Raw genomic sequence first — 14,889 nt, 5'->3', positions numbered from 1 at the left:
CTTTTTTTCAGATCCTCAGAGAGTTCTTTGCCATGAGGTGCCATGTTGAACTTCCAGTGACCAGTATGAGGGAGTGTGAGAGCGATGACACCAAATTTTACACACCTGCTCCCCATTCACACCTGAGACCTTGTAACACTAACATGCCACATGACACCGGGGAGGGAAAATGGCTAATTGGGCCAATTTGGACATTATCACTTAGGGGTGTACTCACTTTTGTTGCCAGTGGTTTAGACATTTATGGCTGTGTGTTGAGTTATTTTGAGGGGACAGCAAATTTACACTGTTACACAAGCTGTACACTCACTACTTTACACTGTAGCAAAGTGTCATTTCTTCAGTGTTGTCACATGAAAAGATATACTCAAATATTTACAAAAATGTGAGGGGTATACTCACTTCTGTGAGATACTGTATGTACAGAAAAAAAGTAAAACACCTACCTAATGCAAATAAAATATGTTTTACAATTAGAATGACACAAATACCCTGCAGAAGTGGATGGCCGAGGTTGATGTTTTTCTGAATGAGGAGTGGCCAGCATTAGGAGATTCAGAGGCTCTTGAGAAGCAGCTAGAACAGTGCACGGTGAGTCTTTAATTATTTAATATCTGTGTTGACAAAATGATACAATAAAAGCAAATGGATGGATAGACTTACTGACTGACTGGCTGGCTGATTGTTTAAAAAAAAAAAAAATCCTTTTTTTTTTTTTTTATTTGCCAGGCCTTAGTTAATGACATTCACACTGTCCAACCTAGTCTTAATGGCATCAATGAGGTTGGACAGGTCTTGAAGAAGGAAGCAGAGCCACCATTTGCTATCAAAATACAGAAGCTTCTTGATGATCTCAATTCTCAGTGGGAACTAATTTGCAAACAGGTAATAATTAGCAGTCCTAATAACAGTTCTGATTTTGTACAACATAAAAACCAAAAATACATCCATTAAACGATTTTAAGTGTGTCTACCTGATGATATTGTATTCTATGAAATGGATCGCTATCGTTTATTTGTGGGTTTCTCTTTAGGCATATGCGAAGAAATCTGCCTTGAAAGGTGGACTGGATATGACAGTGAGTTTAAAGAAGGAGATGCAAGAGATGCAAGAGTGGATTACACAAGCAGAAGAAGACTACTTGGAGCGTGATTTCCATTATAAAACACCTGAAGAACTCCATACAGCAGTGGAAGAACTTAAGGTTTGTGTTTTTCAAACTGAAAGCCTGACTTTTTCACTGTTGATTTCCAAAAACAGTTTTATTGTTCCTTACATCAATGTTAAGGGTTTTTTTTCAGGAACTGTAATCTTTTGTCTTTGTTTAAATTCTCCTTTCACCAAAATAATCTTCCTTTAATAGCACCTTGATATACATATTCAGATGCTACTTAATGCCAAATTATCTTAATTGTCATATATTTAAAAATGTAAGTTTAAATAAAATAAATGTTGCTTCCAGGTGTTTAGGTATAACCCACCATTGCAGTCCAGTCAAAGATGATAAACTAGTAGTTCCTAATAATTTGCTGTGTGATTTGAAATGTCTTACGTACACATTTATTTGTACTGTATATTACAAAAAAGTTGGAATTAACAAGGAATATAAGTTTGCTTGTTCAGTTGTGCCAATATATAGGTGGATATAACTGTGAGAAATACATTTCTGTGTACAGGGTGTGCTGTGCTGTGAAAAAGTATTTGCCCCATCCTGATTTCTTCAGTTTTTGTGTATATCTCATAGTAAATAGTTTTAGATCTTCAAACGAAATACAACACAAAACAAAGGCAGCCTGAGTAAACACACGATACAGTTTTTATTTTTTGTTTTTTTCATTGATTTCATTGGTTGTGCCATCTTTAGCAGCAATAACTGCACCCAAATACTTCCAATAACTGGAGATCTGTCTTTCACTTACTTCTAGGACTAGGACTTATTCCTATGCTTTGGATCATTGACTATGTTTACATGGACACAGTAATCTAATTATTGACCTTATTCTGAATAAGACAATATTGTGATTAAGGTGTTTACATGAGTCGCTTTTATAATATTCCTTTCATGTTACTGTTTTACATGTTCTAGAACATAGATGGATTAACAGCACACGTCATTACGTCACCGCACCACGCCGTCCGACGTTCCCTCCAGAATTTCACATATCAACATACAGTTTGTCTTCGTTATGGTACCGTATACAGTTTTGGGTGTTGTATATTTAATTTCATGAAAGCTTCAAGTGCGGTTAATTATTTGTCATGCCGTGGGCTGTGTCCCAAACCGCATACTTACCTACCGTATAGCAGGTAAGTACGCGGTTTGGGACGCAGCCGTGCTCTCTTGTTTGCCGTAAAACGGTTGAGTACTGCCGTGTGTGTACGCGTCCTGTCACAATATGCGGTGAAATCTCTTACACGACGTTAATAGTGTGATTAAAGTGTGTACATGTCTATAATGCGCTTCCATAATGCGACTAAAACAGGAATACTCCACAGGTCTTAATTCCATTTGTGTTTACTTTGAGTATGACTTAAATCGGATTAAGGTAATCAATAATTGCTGCTTACATGGTAGTTTCTTAATCAGGGTTAATATTGGATCTTAATCGGGTTAATATTGGATTATTGTTGTCCATGTAAACGTACTGATTGTCTTGCTGCATAATCCAGTTGCGCTTGAGTTTCAATTTACGGATTAAAGACTGACATTCTCCTTTAGGTTTTATGGTAGAGAGCAGAATTCGTGTTTCGCTCAATTATTGCAAGCTGCCCAGGGTCTGAAGATGCAAAGTATCCCCACACCATCACACTTCCACCACCATGCTTGACTGTAGGTATGATGTTCTTTTTGTGGAATTCTGTGTTTGGTTTATGCCAGATGTAATGGGACCCCTCTCTTCCAAACAGTTCCACTTTCTACTCATCAATCCACAGAACATTCTCCCAAAAGGTTTGAGGATCATCAAGATGTATTTTGGCAAAATTCAGACAAGCCTTAATGTGTTAGCAGTGGTTTTTGCCTTGCCTCTCTTCCACGAATGCCATTTTTGCCCAGTGTCTATCTGATAATGGAGTCATGAACAGTGACCTTTATTTATGCGAGAGAGGCCTTTGGTGCTTTGATGTTGTCCTTGGTTCTTTTGTGACTTGCTGGATGAGTAGTTGCTGTGCTCTTGGAGGAATTTTGGAAGGTTCACTTATGTACTGTACTGTGAGTTTTTCCATTTGGAGATAATGGCTCTCGCTGTCGTTCTTTGGAGTCCCAGAGCCTTTGAAATAGCTTTGTAACCCTTCCCAGACTTATGTATTTCAATCAATTTTAGTTCTTCCGCATAATTTCTGGAATTTCTTTCAATTCTGGCATAGTGTGTTACTGGGTAATACCTTTTATCCAACTTCATGCTGTTGGAGGAAGTTCTATTTAAGTGTTGATTTTAATTGAACAGGGTTCGCAGTAATCAGGCCTGGTTGTGTCAAGTCAAGCTGAACCCCAGTATGAATTTAGTTTCACAGATTTGGGGAATCAGTAACTACGGGGGCAAATACATTTTCACACAGTTGGTACTGGATAACCTTTTTGCTTCAATAAATAACATTGTCAATTAAAAACTGTATTTTATGTTTACTCAGGTTGCCTTTGTTCTATCTTGGATTTTGTTTAATTTCTGAAACAGTATGGCATACACACAAAAAAAGAAATCATAATGGGGCAAATACTTTTTCACAGCACTGTACATCCAAAATACCTAGACAGTGTAACACCTTAACATTCAATTCTTTGCTGCAGGAAGCAAAATTATGCCTGTCTTTTAAAGTTCTTTATCATCAGAGAGAGTTTGTGAAACCAAATATAGAACAAAAAAAATACCCTGAATGTCTCGTATGTGTGTTATTTCACTCCATTGATCAACACCCAGAGAGCTCAAGAAGAAATCCATCAGAAAGAAATAAAGGTAAGCCTTCTGGAAGATAAAGTCACCAGTTTTATTGCAAAGGCTCCACCCACAGCACACGAGGCCCTAAAGGCAGAACTAGATGTTTTGACTTCCAACTACCAGCGGCTGTGTAGTCGGCTTGATGGGAAATACAAGACATTAGAGGTAATCTAACTGCTGTAAATATAAAAATTCCACCATTCATGTACAAAGATCATCCAACCTAATGCATCATTCCATTTGTATCAATTGCAGGAGGTGTGGGCTTGCTGGTGTGAATTGCTATGCTACTTGGAACAGGAAAATACTTGGATGGATCTACTAGAACAGAAACTTAATGAGATTGAGAACTTTCAAGGAGGTGCAGACAAAATAGCTGAGGCTATGGCTGTAAGTAGTTGGACTCTTATATACACACACACACACACACACACACATATATATATATATGTGTGTGTGTGTGTGTGTGTGTATGTATGTATATAAGTGTGTGTATGTACGTATATATATACTGTATACAGTCATGTGAAAAAATAAGTACACAACATGGAAATTGTTGGATTTTTTGACATTTGGACAAGCAAACTTTTGATCCTCTTTGAAATGCGTATTAATGAAGTTGATACGCTCTATCAAATGACACATAACATTGACATTTTATAGTAATTTTCACAATTTAACGTAACAAAAAACCAGATCCGTCACATGGAAAAAGTAAGTACACCCCTACATTTATCACACCTTCAAATCCATAAATTCAATTCAAGATTGGGTGCCAGTGATTACAAGCTGCTTAGGGAGTGCAGGTGGAACCTGTCTTATTCATACCCCTCTCATATCTAGTGTCGTGTAGTGGTGTCATCATACCAAGATCTAAAAGGTTGTGGATGCCTATGCGTCTGGCAAGGGATTTAAAAAGATTTCAAAATTATTTGAAAAACATCATTCTGGTGGAAGGAAAATAATCTGCAAATGGTGCAGATTTTAAATGACTGCCACGTTATCCGGGAACTGAGCGTCCCAGCAAAGTCAGCCCAAGAGCAGACCGTCTGATGCAAAAACAAGTTTCCAAGGACTCCAAAATTTCATCACAGCATCTGCTAGTAAGTCTTGCAGCTGCTAGTGCATGCTTCTACAATCAGAAAGAGATTGCACAAATTTGACCTGCATGTAAGGCGTGCCAGGAAAAAACCTTTGCAAGACCGCAGTTTGCCAACGAGCATTTAGGCAAACACTTTTGGAATAATAATAAACAGGTTAATGATCCTAAGCACACTAGGAAATCCACCAAGGAATGGCTAAAAAAGAACTCTAGGGTTATGGAAAGGCCTAGTCAAAGCACAGATTTGAAATATTGTGGGGGGATTTGTACATGCAAGAAAACTCTCAAACATCCTGCAACTGAAAGAATATAATAATAATAATAATAATAATTCCGGCAAGCTGACGTCAGAGACTGGTGGGCAATTATGCAAAATGCCTACAAGAAGTTATTTCTGCTAAAGGGGGTAATACTAGCTTCTGAGGCTAAGGGTGTACTTACTTTTTCCACAGAAAAATATCACATCTATTGATATTTCTGATTGAAAAAATAAATGATTGAAAAAGCTCATTTTCCTTGTGTTTTTTTTTTCCTTCAAATATATCAACTTTATTAATAGGCACTGTTTCAAAGATGATCAAATATGTTTAAAAATCCAACCATTTAAATTGGGTGTATTTATTTTTACCAGACTGTATGTTCGTCTTTTTTTTTTTTTTTTTTGTTCCAGTCCATAGATACCATAATAAAAGAACATCCTGAATATAATCGTAGCCAAATACGTGAGTTGTCCCAGACCCTTATGGATGGAGGAGTCCTTGATGAGCTCATTCATAAGAAGGTGGAAAATTACAACATTCGCTGGGACGAACTCATGCAAAGGGTATGTGTTTGACAATACAACGTAACTGTTATTTTAAAGTTTAAACACATGAATAAAAAATCTTGGTTTCTATGGGTGTTTCAAAGCATCTTGAAAAATCTGATATAGTTATTCTAGATACCTTGATTGTTGCAATTGGTAATGTTTTTGCAAGTAATACCTGACAGCCAGCATTTATTTTTGTCTGAAACATGATTTATTATGTAATAAAAAAAAAAAATTGTTATACATTATCTATCACTATATTATCCTTTACTACAACAGGCGTTACAAATGCGACAACATCTAGAGAAGAGCTTACAGTGGGCGAACAAGAATGACAAAACTCTGCGTCTAATCCAAGATTCTCTAAAGACAACTGATCGGCATTTGACTGCATATCTTGCAGACGGTATAGACGCTGCTCAGATACCTCAGGAAGCTCAGGTTTGCATATTACTCAGCGTAACTTGTAACTTTCTATAACTTGAAACAAGACGTTCAGAAAATATGTAAATATGCTGTGGGTAAAGCAAACATTTTAAACTGCATTTTTAATCTCTTTTATTTTTACTATAGAAAATTCAGGCTGAACTGAGTGATCATGAAGTGACTCTAGATGGCATGAAGAAACGGACCAGTGAAGATGCATCCGAAAAAATGGTCACAGAGATTGATGCTACATATGTGAGCATTATACACTTTTCTGTTTTCAAATTTCACATTAAAATAGACACACAAGCAAAAGAAAATGCTGATGAATAGGTGAAGCTTAACATATCTGCCTTACTGAACTTTAAATGAAACATATGGTACTGCATCAGTTTCAGTTTACTATCTTCTATATAGGTTCTTTATGGTGCAAGAACATATCTATAAACATATCTATAAAGTTTATCACGCAGAATTTTAACAAAAGCTTTTTGTAGGATTTGGTCCAGCACAAAAGTTACAGGCAGTTACATTTGCCAACCTGGTTATAGATGTTAGTTACCCAAAACATGTTTTGTATAATCTGACTAAACACCAGAAATGGTTACATAGACATGCCTACGCTTTGGTCAAGACATCTAGATTTTATAAATATGCATTCTGAACAAATACATAAACAAGGAAATGGAACTACGTCAATAATTGGAGTATAACGACATGAAACAAAGGCTCTGCAAAGTCAGGCAGGTGGACACTGAACATTACTTCACACAGAGACATGCAGGTTTAAATACACACACAAATCAAGGGGCAAACTGAAACCAGATGCAAGTAATCAAGACACATGAGGGAGACAACCAATGATGGGACATGGGTGGAGACATGACATGAATCAAAAGATAAACGCATGAGGCACTGTAGAGCGTGCCGTAGCGCTGCAGGCATGGGAGAGAAGTTCCTTCACAGCTACCACTGACTATATTCTTTAAAAATAATTCTTTAATGCATTAACCAAGGGTAATAAATATAGTTCTGAAATATTTAATAATAATAGTTATAGAAATAAAAAAAAGTCAATATTTTGAAGTCACATTGTTCACATATAAGTTCACATTGGAAGCAATAGCTGATAGTAAGAAGTAAATCTTAAATATATAAATAACAGGTACAGGTATGTGTTGCTAGCGTAAAAAAAAGAAACCCTAATTATGTTTCTAATGCTGTTACATCCAACTGATAAAATAAGTTAAAAAAATTTTTTAACCCAGTGCAGGAGTGAAAACAAGCAAAAATAAAAGATTGAAACAGAGGAAACAAGGTCATTATTTAGACAGACAAACAAAGAGATATAACAAATTAATTCACATAATTAATTAAATAATAAAGAGCTTACATTGAAATTAACCACTGTTAACCATTGTTTTTGGATTCTTTGTAAGGCTAAATTATTGGAGGTGAAAGCAAAGTTTCGACTTTTCCAAAAGCCAGCCAACTTTGATCAGAGGTTGAAAGAATGTGAACGTGTATTGGAAGAGGTGAAGGGTGAACTGGGGGTGCTAAGCATCCACAGTGTAGAGCAGGATGTGGTGCAGTCCCAATTGGAGCAGTGCATGGTGGGTATTATATGATTCTGTATCTTTATCAATTTTAAGTTATTTGCATCTTTACACATTTATGGCTGTTATGTGAAGTCTAGTCTAGAGGACATCTGTTAAATAGTAATTAAAAAATATTTTATATATATTTGTGTATATTTTATATACACATATACTTGCCATACACGCATGCGTAAGGTTGTTAAAATGGTATGCTCACATGTGTGGATATGGATGACAATAAGGGACTTAATTGATAGATTAATTTTGTAATTAATTACCAAATAGAAATATTTTAATATCAGCATCTAATTTTCATAATGAATCATTCATATTTAATAATTAATTAAATACATAGATATATGAATATATAAACAAACAAATGGGACAGAAATGCCAAAACAATATTTATTTATTTATTTATTTATTTGACATTTTATATACAGTATTTTTGTAGACTGTTTCTTTAAGTTTATCTATCCCTGCATGTATTTATTTGTTTGTTTGTTCATTGCTTCATCCATCCCAGTCTTTTGTATTTGAACCAAGGGCCTTTTTTCATTTGTGTGTTCCTGATTTAGCTGGATTGGACTGTTGTCTGTTTGATATACTACTGGATATTGATGTTGAATTTGTCCCTTCTTCAAAGCTGTTGTTGCATGTGCAACCCTGCAAAATAGATCACCCATCTGCATTTTAATTCTGGCACAAGTTTTATGCCGGTTACCCTTCCTGATGTAGCCAGCTCCATTTTCCGGCCTTGGGACCGCCATTGAGAGTGCACTGGCTCGTTCAGTCCTCCAGTGGCTGGGCTTGGCTCCCTGACCAGGACTCGAACCCTGGCCCCGGGCGTGAGATCGTCGCATGCTAGCCACTAGTCCACCAGGGAACCAGTAAATTGAGCAGTATTAAACTACAGTGTATAGTAGAAAAAAATGTAAACTCTTAAAGGCATTAACTAATCGTTAACTGATCATGGGTTCGAATCTTGAGATATCCGCCTTTTCCAAGACAAAAGAGGTTATTTCAATCTGGCAGTGCTAATCCAGTTCTCAGGAGCTGAATCAGCCTGTTTGGATTTCCACAATTAGTTACAGGTATCTTTTTTTTTTCTCAGATTTGTTAAGTGACAAAAAGAATGGAGCCCATTATCTGTAATTTGTCTCTTGAGTCTCTTGAGAGCTTTGTTACCAAGGCAAAAAGATAAATCATGTCATAACTTTTTCCACCCTCAATATAAAATTACAGTGTGTAAAAAAATTAAGAGAGAACAACCAGAAACATTTTAAGGAAGAATAAAAAACTTAACAATAAGGTGCATACCCTTTCACAACTGGTGATATGGCTGTATTCAGAAAATTTACCACACATTCAATCTCATGTTCAACAGTAATTATCATACAGCTGTAAATGAAATTATTCAGATTAACCCCAAATAAAAAACAACTGTTTCTGTTTTCATCAGACTTTTTTCATATTTTCATCAGACTGCTGAAGCCATGTTACTAAATGAGCTTACAAAGCATGCATGGTATCTCACTGTCTAAAGGAATCAATCAACAGAGGGGTATAAAAGAATTTCCAAAACATTAAATGTACCATGGAACACAATGAAGGCCATCATAAACAAATGGAGAAAATGGCATGCCACAGTGACATCACTAAGAATAGGATGTCCCTCCAAAATTTATAAAAGGAGAAGACAAAATCTTACTAAGATTATGGCTCTTATGGCTGCCAAGAGACCTACATCAACATTAAAGGAGCTGCAGGAATATCTGACAAGTACTGATTACTCTGTGCATGTGACAACAGTTTCTCCTATTCTTCACATTCAATTCAATTCAATTTTATTTGTATAGCACTTTTTACAATAGACATTGTCTCAAAGCAGCTTTACAGAAACATATAAACATGGTATACAAATTTTAAATGTGTGAATTTATCCCAATTGTGCAAGCCGGTGGCAAGGAAAAACTCCCTAAGATGTTAAGCGGAAGAAACCTTGAGAGGAACCAGACTCAGAAGGGAACCCATCCTCATCTGGGTAACAACAGTTAGTGTGAAAAAGTTCATTATTGACTTATATGAAGTCTGTATGGCCTTAGAAGCAGCCGTAGTCCCAGCAATCTGTAATTGGAGTAGATGAGAGCTCCATCCAGAGGCAGGACATCCGAAATGGATCAGGCAGGTCCGGAGATCAGAAAGGATCAGGATCTCTAGTATCTCCATAAAATTGTGTGTGGCTCAGCAGAAGGAGAGAGGGAGAGAAGAGATTGTTAGGACTGTGCTTAGCGTAACATAAAGTCTAGTCAGGGTAGGCTTGAGTAAACAAATACCTTTTAAGCCTAGACTTAAACACTGAGACTGTGTCTGGGTCCCGTACACTAATTGGAAGACTGTTCCATAACTGTGGGGCTTTGTAAGAGAAAGCTCTTCTGCCTGCTGTAGCCTTTCGCTATTCGAGGTACTGTCAAATATCCTGCATCTTTTGATCTAAGTAGGCGTGGCGGATCATAGAAAACCAAGAGGTTGCTTAGATATTGTGGCGTGAGACCGTTTAGTGCTTTATAAGTGAATAATAGTATTTTATAATGAATGCAAGATTTCACTGGGAGCCAATGCAGTGTTGATAAGATCGGGGTGATGTGGTCTTCTGGTTCTAGTTCTGGTTCATATGTCTGGTCTTTGGGGTAGGGTGACTTGATGAAAGCCTTTTCTCACAAAAAAAACATCCAAGCTCAACTAAATCACCCCAAACCATGTGACAAACTGTGTTATGGTCTGATGAGACCGATTTTAAAATATATAATAATTCCATAATTCCAAACGGTTTGTTTGGTACAAAAAAACACATCACCAAAAGAACACCATACCCATGTTGAAGCATGGTGGTGGCAGCATCATGCTTTAGGGCTGATTTTTTCAGTTGAAACTTCGGCTTTTACCAAAATTAATTCAAAACCTTCAGCTATCTGCTAGTAAGCTGACAATGAAACATATTTTCACCTTTCAGGACAACAATGACCCAAAGCATACATCAAAATCATCAAAGGAATGGCTTAACCACAAGAAATGTTTTTAAATGGCCTAGCAAGAGCCCAGAATTGAATCCTACTAAAAATCTGTGGGGTGACTTGAAGTGGGGTGTGCAGTAGCCCTTACAGTTTGATGGATCTAGAATGTTTTTGCAAGAAAGAGTGGGAAAATATTGCCAAGTCAAGATGTGCCATGCTGATAGACTCTTAACTAAAAAGACTAAGTGGTTTAATAAAATCCAAAGGTGCTTTAAGAAAATATTAGTTAAGGGGTGTGCACACTTATGCAACTACGTTATTGTTTTTTTTTTTTTTTTTCCCTGTAAATGTTTCTGATTTCTTTTCACTTAACCTTTATATGTTGTTATTTCATATTGAGGGTGGATAAAGTTCTGACGTTATTTATCTTAGTTTCCTTTTTTTTACTTCACAAAAACTTGCCATTTCAACAGGGGTGTGTAGAATTTTATATCCACTATAGCTCTCAAGATTTCTTAAGATTAACATCACCCGCTGTTAGGATAGGGCTTGGCAGACGTGGCATGTCTGATTAAGCTCACGATTATTCTCTCAGGACTGGGGACTCTCTCTTTGTCTCTCTCTCTCTCTGTCATCAGGACTTTTCCTCATATAATTTTGCACCCCTTACCATCCATAAAAATATATATATATATATATATATATATATATATATATATATATATATATATATATATATATATATATATATATATATTTGGCCATGGCAGGACCTTGATTTAGTGGTTAGTAAACAATTTTTGTGTTGATTTTGATGTATGTTTTGGATCATTGTCCTGCTGGAAGTTCCAACCACGGCCCGTTTTAAGCTTTCAGTCAGAGGCAGTCAGGTTTTCATTTAATATCTGTTGATATTTGAGTCCATGATGCCATGTATCCTAACAAAATGTCCAGGTACTTTGGCAGAAAAACAGCCCCAAAACATTAAAGAACCACCACCATATTTAACCGTGGGCATGAAGTACTTTTCCATAAGTCTACCTCTCTGTGTGCGTCAAAACACCTCTGGAGTTTACTGCCAAAAATCTCTATTTTGGTTTCATTTGACCATAGAACCCGATCTCATTTGAAGTTCCAGTAGTGTCTGGAAAACTGAAGACGCTCAAGTTTGTTTTTAGATGAGAGTAGAGGCTTTTTTCTTGAAACCCTTCCAAACAACTTGTGGTGATGTAGGTGACTTCAGATTGTAGTTTTGGAGACTTTCTGACCCCAAGACACAACTAACTTCTGTGATCCTTGGAGATTTTTTGGCCACTCAAACCATCCTCTTCATTGAGCATTGAGACAGTACAGACACACATCCAATTCCAGGTCGATTCATAACATATCCAGTTATTTATATATATATATATATATATATATATATATATATATATATATATATATATATATATATATTGAAAAAGGCAACAATTTCCAGGCAAACAGGCAAACAGCACATGCAATTGACATTTTGTTGTAATTTTCACAATTTAACTTAACAAAAAACAGATCAGTCACATGGTAAAAGTAAGTACACCTCTACATTTATCACACCTTCAAATTCATAAAATTAGAATCAGGTGTTCAAGATTGGGTGCCAGTGATTAGAACCTGCTCAGGGAGTGCAGCAAAACCTGTCTTATTTATACCCCTCTCATATCTGGTGTTCCCTTTGTTATTGAGGTATGTAGTGTTTATATCATGCCTAGATCTAAAGACTTCTATAAGCCTTTCAGAAAAAAAGTATGTGGATGCCTATGTCTGGCAAGGGGTTTAAAAAGCTCTCCAAATTATTTGAAATGCATCATTCCCACAGTATGGAAAATCATTTACAAGTAGCACAGATTTCAAATGACTGCCAATTTGCCCAGGACTGGCTGTCCCAGTAAATTCAGCCCGAGAGCAGACCATCTGATGAAAAAAGAAGTCTCCAAAAACCCCAAAATTTAATCACAGGATCTGTTAGTAAGTCTTGCCACTGTTGGTGTAAAAGTGCAAGATTCTACAATCAGAAAGAGATTGCGCAAAGTCGACCTACATGTGAGGTGTGCCAGGCAAAAGCCTTTGCTGTCTAAAAAGAACATTAGAGCAAGACTACAGTTTGCCAAGGAGCATATAGACAAAGACCAGGCATTTTAGAATAATGTGCTCTGGACAAATGAATCAAAGATAGAGTTGTTTAGCCACAGTAACAGCAGTCGTGTTTGGCGCTGACCAAAGACACCTTTTCAGGAGAAGCACCTCATACCAACTGTGAAGCACAGTGGTGGAAATGTTATTGGGGTTGCTTCTCTGCCTCAGGGACTGGACAGCGTACATTCATTGATTCAACTGTGAATTCTGCATCACATCTAAGAGTGCTTGAAGATAATGTGAGGCCATCTGTCCGAAATCTGAAGGTGAACCAAAAGTGAACCTTTCAGCAGGATAATTATCCTCAACATGCTAGCAAATCCACCAAGGAATGGCTCAAACCCTCCAAGAAATGGAATTATGGTTATGGAATGGCCAAGTCAAAGCCCGGATTTGAATCACATTGAAATGTTGTGGGGATATTTGAAATGGGCAGTACACCACCTGTGTGTTATGTGAACACCACCTTAATCCATCAACTTGGCTTCAGCTTACCCTTTTTTAGGCTTTCGAGGACCTGGCCTGAGGTTGGACTCGGTGGTTTCCAACCAGCAATCATATCTGAACATTCTTCCAGTCGCAGTCACTCTTGGAGTGAGCTAGTTCCTTGTGACCTACTACTATAGGTTATCCAGGTGTTAAAACATACCCTCAGTGGTTAGGATGGGTAAAATAGAATGTTAGGTTACGTATGTAAGCCTGTTCTATGAACTCTGTATAAACTCCAGGGTTCCCCATCACTCAGAGCCAAAGCTGAAAATGGTGAGAAGGTTGAAAAGGGCACTGCTGCCATTAATGAAGGATTTTGATAGCGTCATACGGTAACAATCTGAAATTGTGTTACAGGTCTTGACATGTGTCTGCATACACACATCTTTATGTGTATGCAGGTGTTAACACACAGCCCAGGCAGTTACCCAGAGTTCACTGAACAGGATTACATATTCAACCTAATAATTTGTATGTAGAACTTTGTGGAAAAGCAATATGCAAAAAATACATATATCAAATAGAGTTGCAAAAATTATTATTATTATTATTATTATTGGTGGTGGTGGTGGTGATTTTATTGTTGTTGTTGTTGTTATTATTATTATTATTATTATTATTGTTATTATTATTATTCACATTAATCCAAATACAATTATAAGGGATGTTTTTGTCTTTCCCCGTACCCCCCAATCTGGACCTCGTCTCACAAACACTCCATCAGACTTTAGCCAAGATTAAATAATTTCAGCATGTGTTAGTGTGTCAAGGCGAGGTAGTCTCTTGTTCCCTTTGTCAACATTCACTATGTACATTATTGTATGAATGTTTTATGCTGTGGCACTGAAATTGTCTACCATCTTTCTCTTCTCAATATATTCTTCATATTTGACAATATGTGTAAAAATACCAAAGTAGAAAAGTATGTGAAAAATGTATTTTTAATACTGCTGCTTTAAAAATGATTGGCTGATACTTTTAATAACACAACATAAAGGGCAGTAGTAATCATTTACTTTAAAAGCAGTGTATAAAATTTGATGAGGGCTAGGCATTGCTTGTATCAATGGTTTAGCAAGCCTAAGCCCCCATTGTCTTTCAAGAATTACAAAAGAAGTCAGTATAACTTGTTTTTGGCACCCATATTATATTATTTGAGGACAACAAATGTAAAGAGGATTACTTTGTTATTTTGTGAAAACAAAATGAGTGCAATAGCACCACCAGAAGTTGTACTTAAAACATAGAAAATGGGATGTAGTGACACAGTGGGATTGTTTCAAGCCCAGTGCTACAGCCTATCAGTGACCGATTTGCACCTTAGATTTACCCTAGATTTGC

The 14,889-nt window shown here is 36.7% G+C and overlaps 1 protein-coding gene across 6 annotated transcripts in view; it reads left to right on the top strand.

Annotated features, from left to right (window-relative positions):
* The window catches only part of dmd (dystrophin), a 241,529-nt gene that overhangs the window by 65,309 nt on the left and 161,331 nt on the right, over positions 1-14,889 (top strand). For all 6 annotated transcript variants that reach the window (XR_008393479.1, XM_053675989.1, XM_053675988.1 and 3 more), the window contains exons 24-32: positions 478-591; positions 730-885; positions 1,035-1,205; positions 3,919-4,101; positions 4,192-4,326; positions 5,709-5,861; positions 6,126-6,287; positions 6,420-6,527; positions 7,712-7,885. Coding sequence is in view for 5 of the 6 variants with exons in the window: in XM_053675989.1 (XP_053531964.1) it covers positions 478-591; positions 730-885; positions 1,035-1,205; positions 3,919-4,101; positions 4,192-4,326; positions 5,709-5,861; positions 6,126-6,287; positions 6,420-6,527; positions 7,712-7,885 (1,356 nt within the window). In the remaining variant the exon portion in view is untranslated. The remainder of the gene's footprint in view (positions 1-477; positions 592-729; positions 886-1,034; positions 1,206-3,918; positions 4,102-4,191; positions 4,327-5,708; positions 5,862-6,125; positions 6,288-6,419; positions 6,528-7,711; positions 7,886-14,889) is intronic.

Source organism: Ictalurus punctatus, chromosome 26 (assembly GCF_001660625.3).
Source record: "Ictalurus punctatus breed USDA103 chromosome 26, Coco_2.0, whole genome shotgun sequence".
NCBI lineage: Eukaryota > Metazoa > Chordata > Actinopteri > Siluriformes > Ictaluridae > Ictalurus > Ictalurus punctatus.
This window is presented reverse-complemented; position numbering and strand designations above follow the sequence as displayed.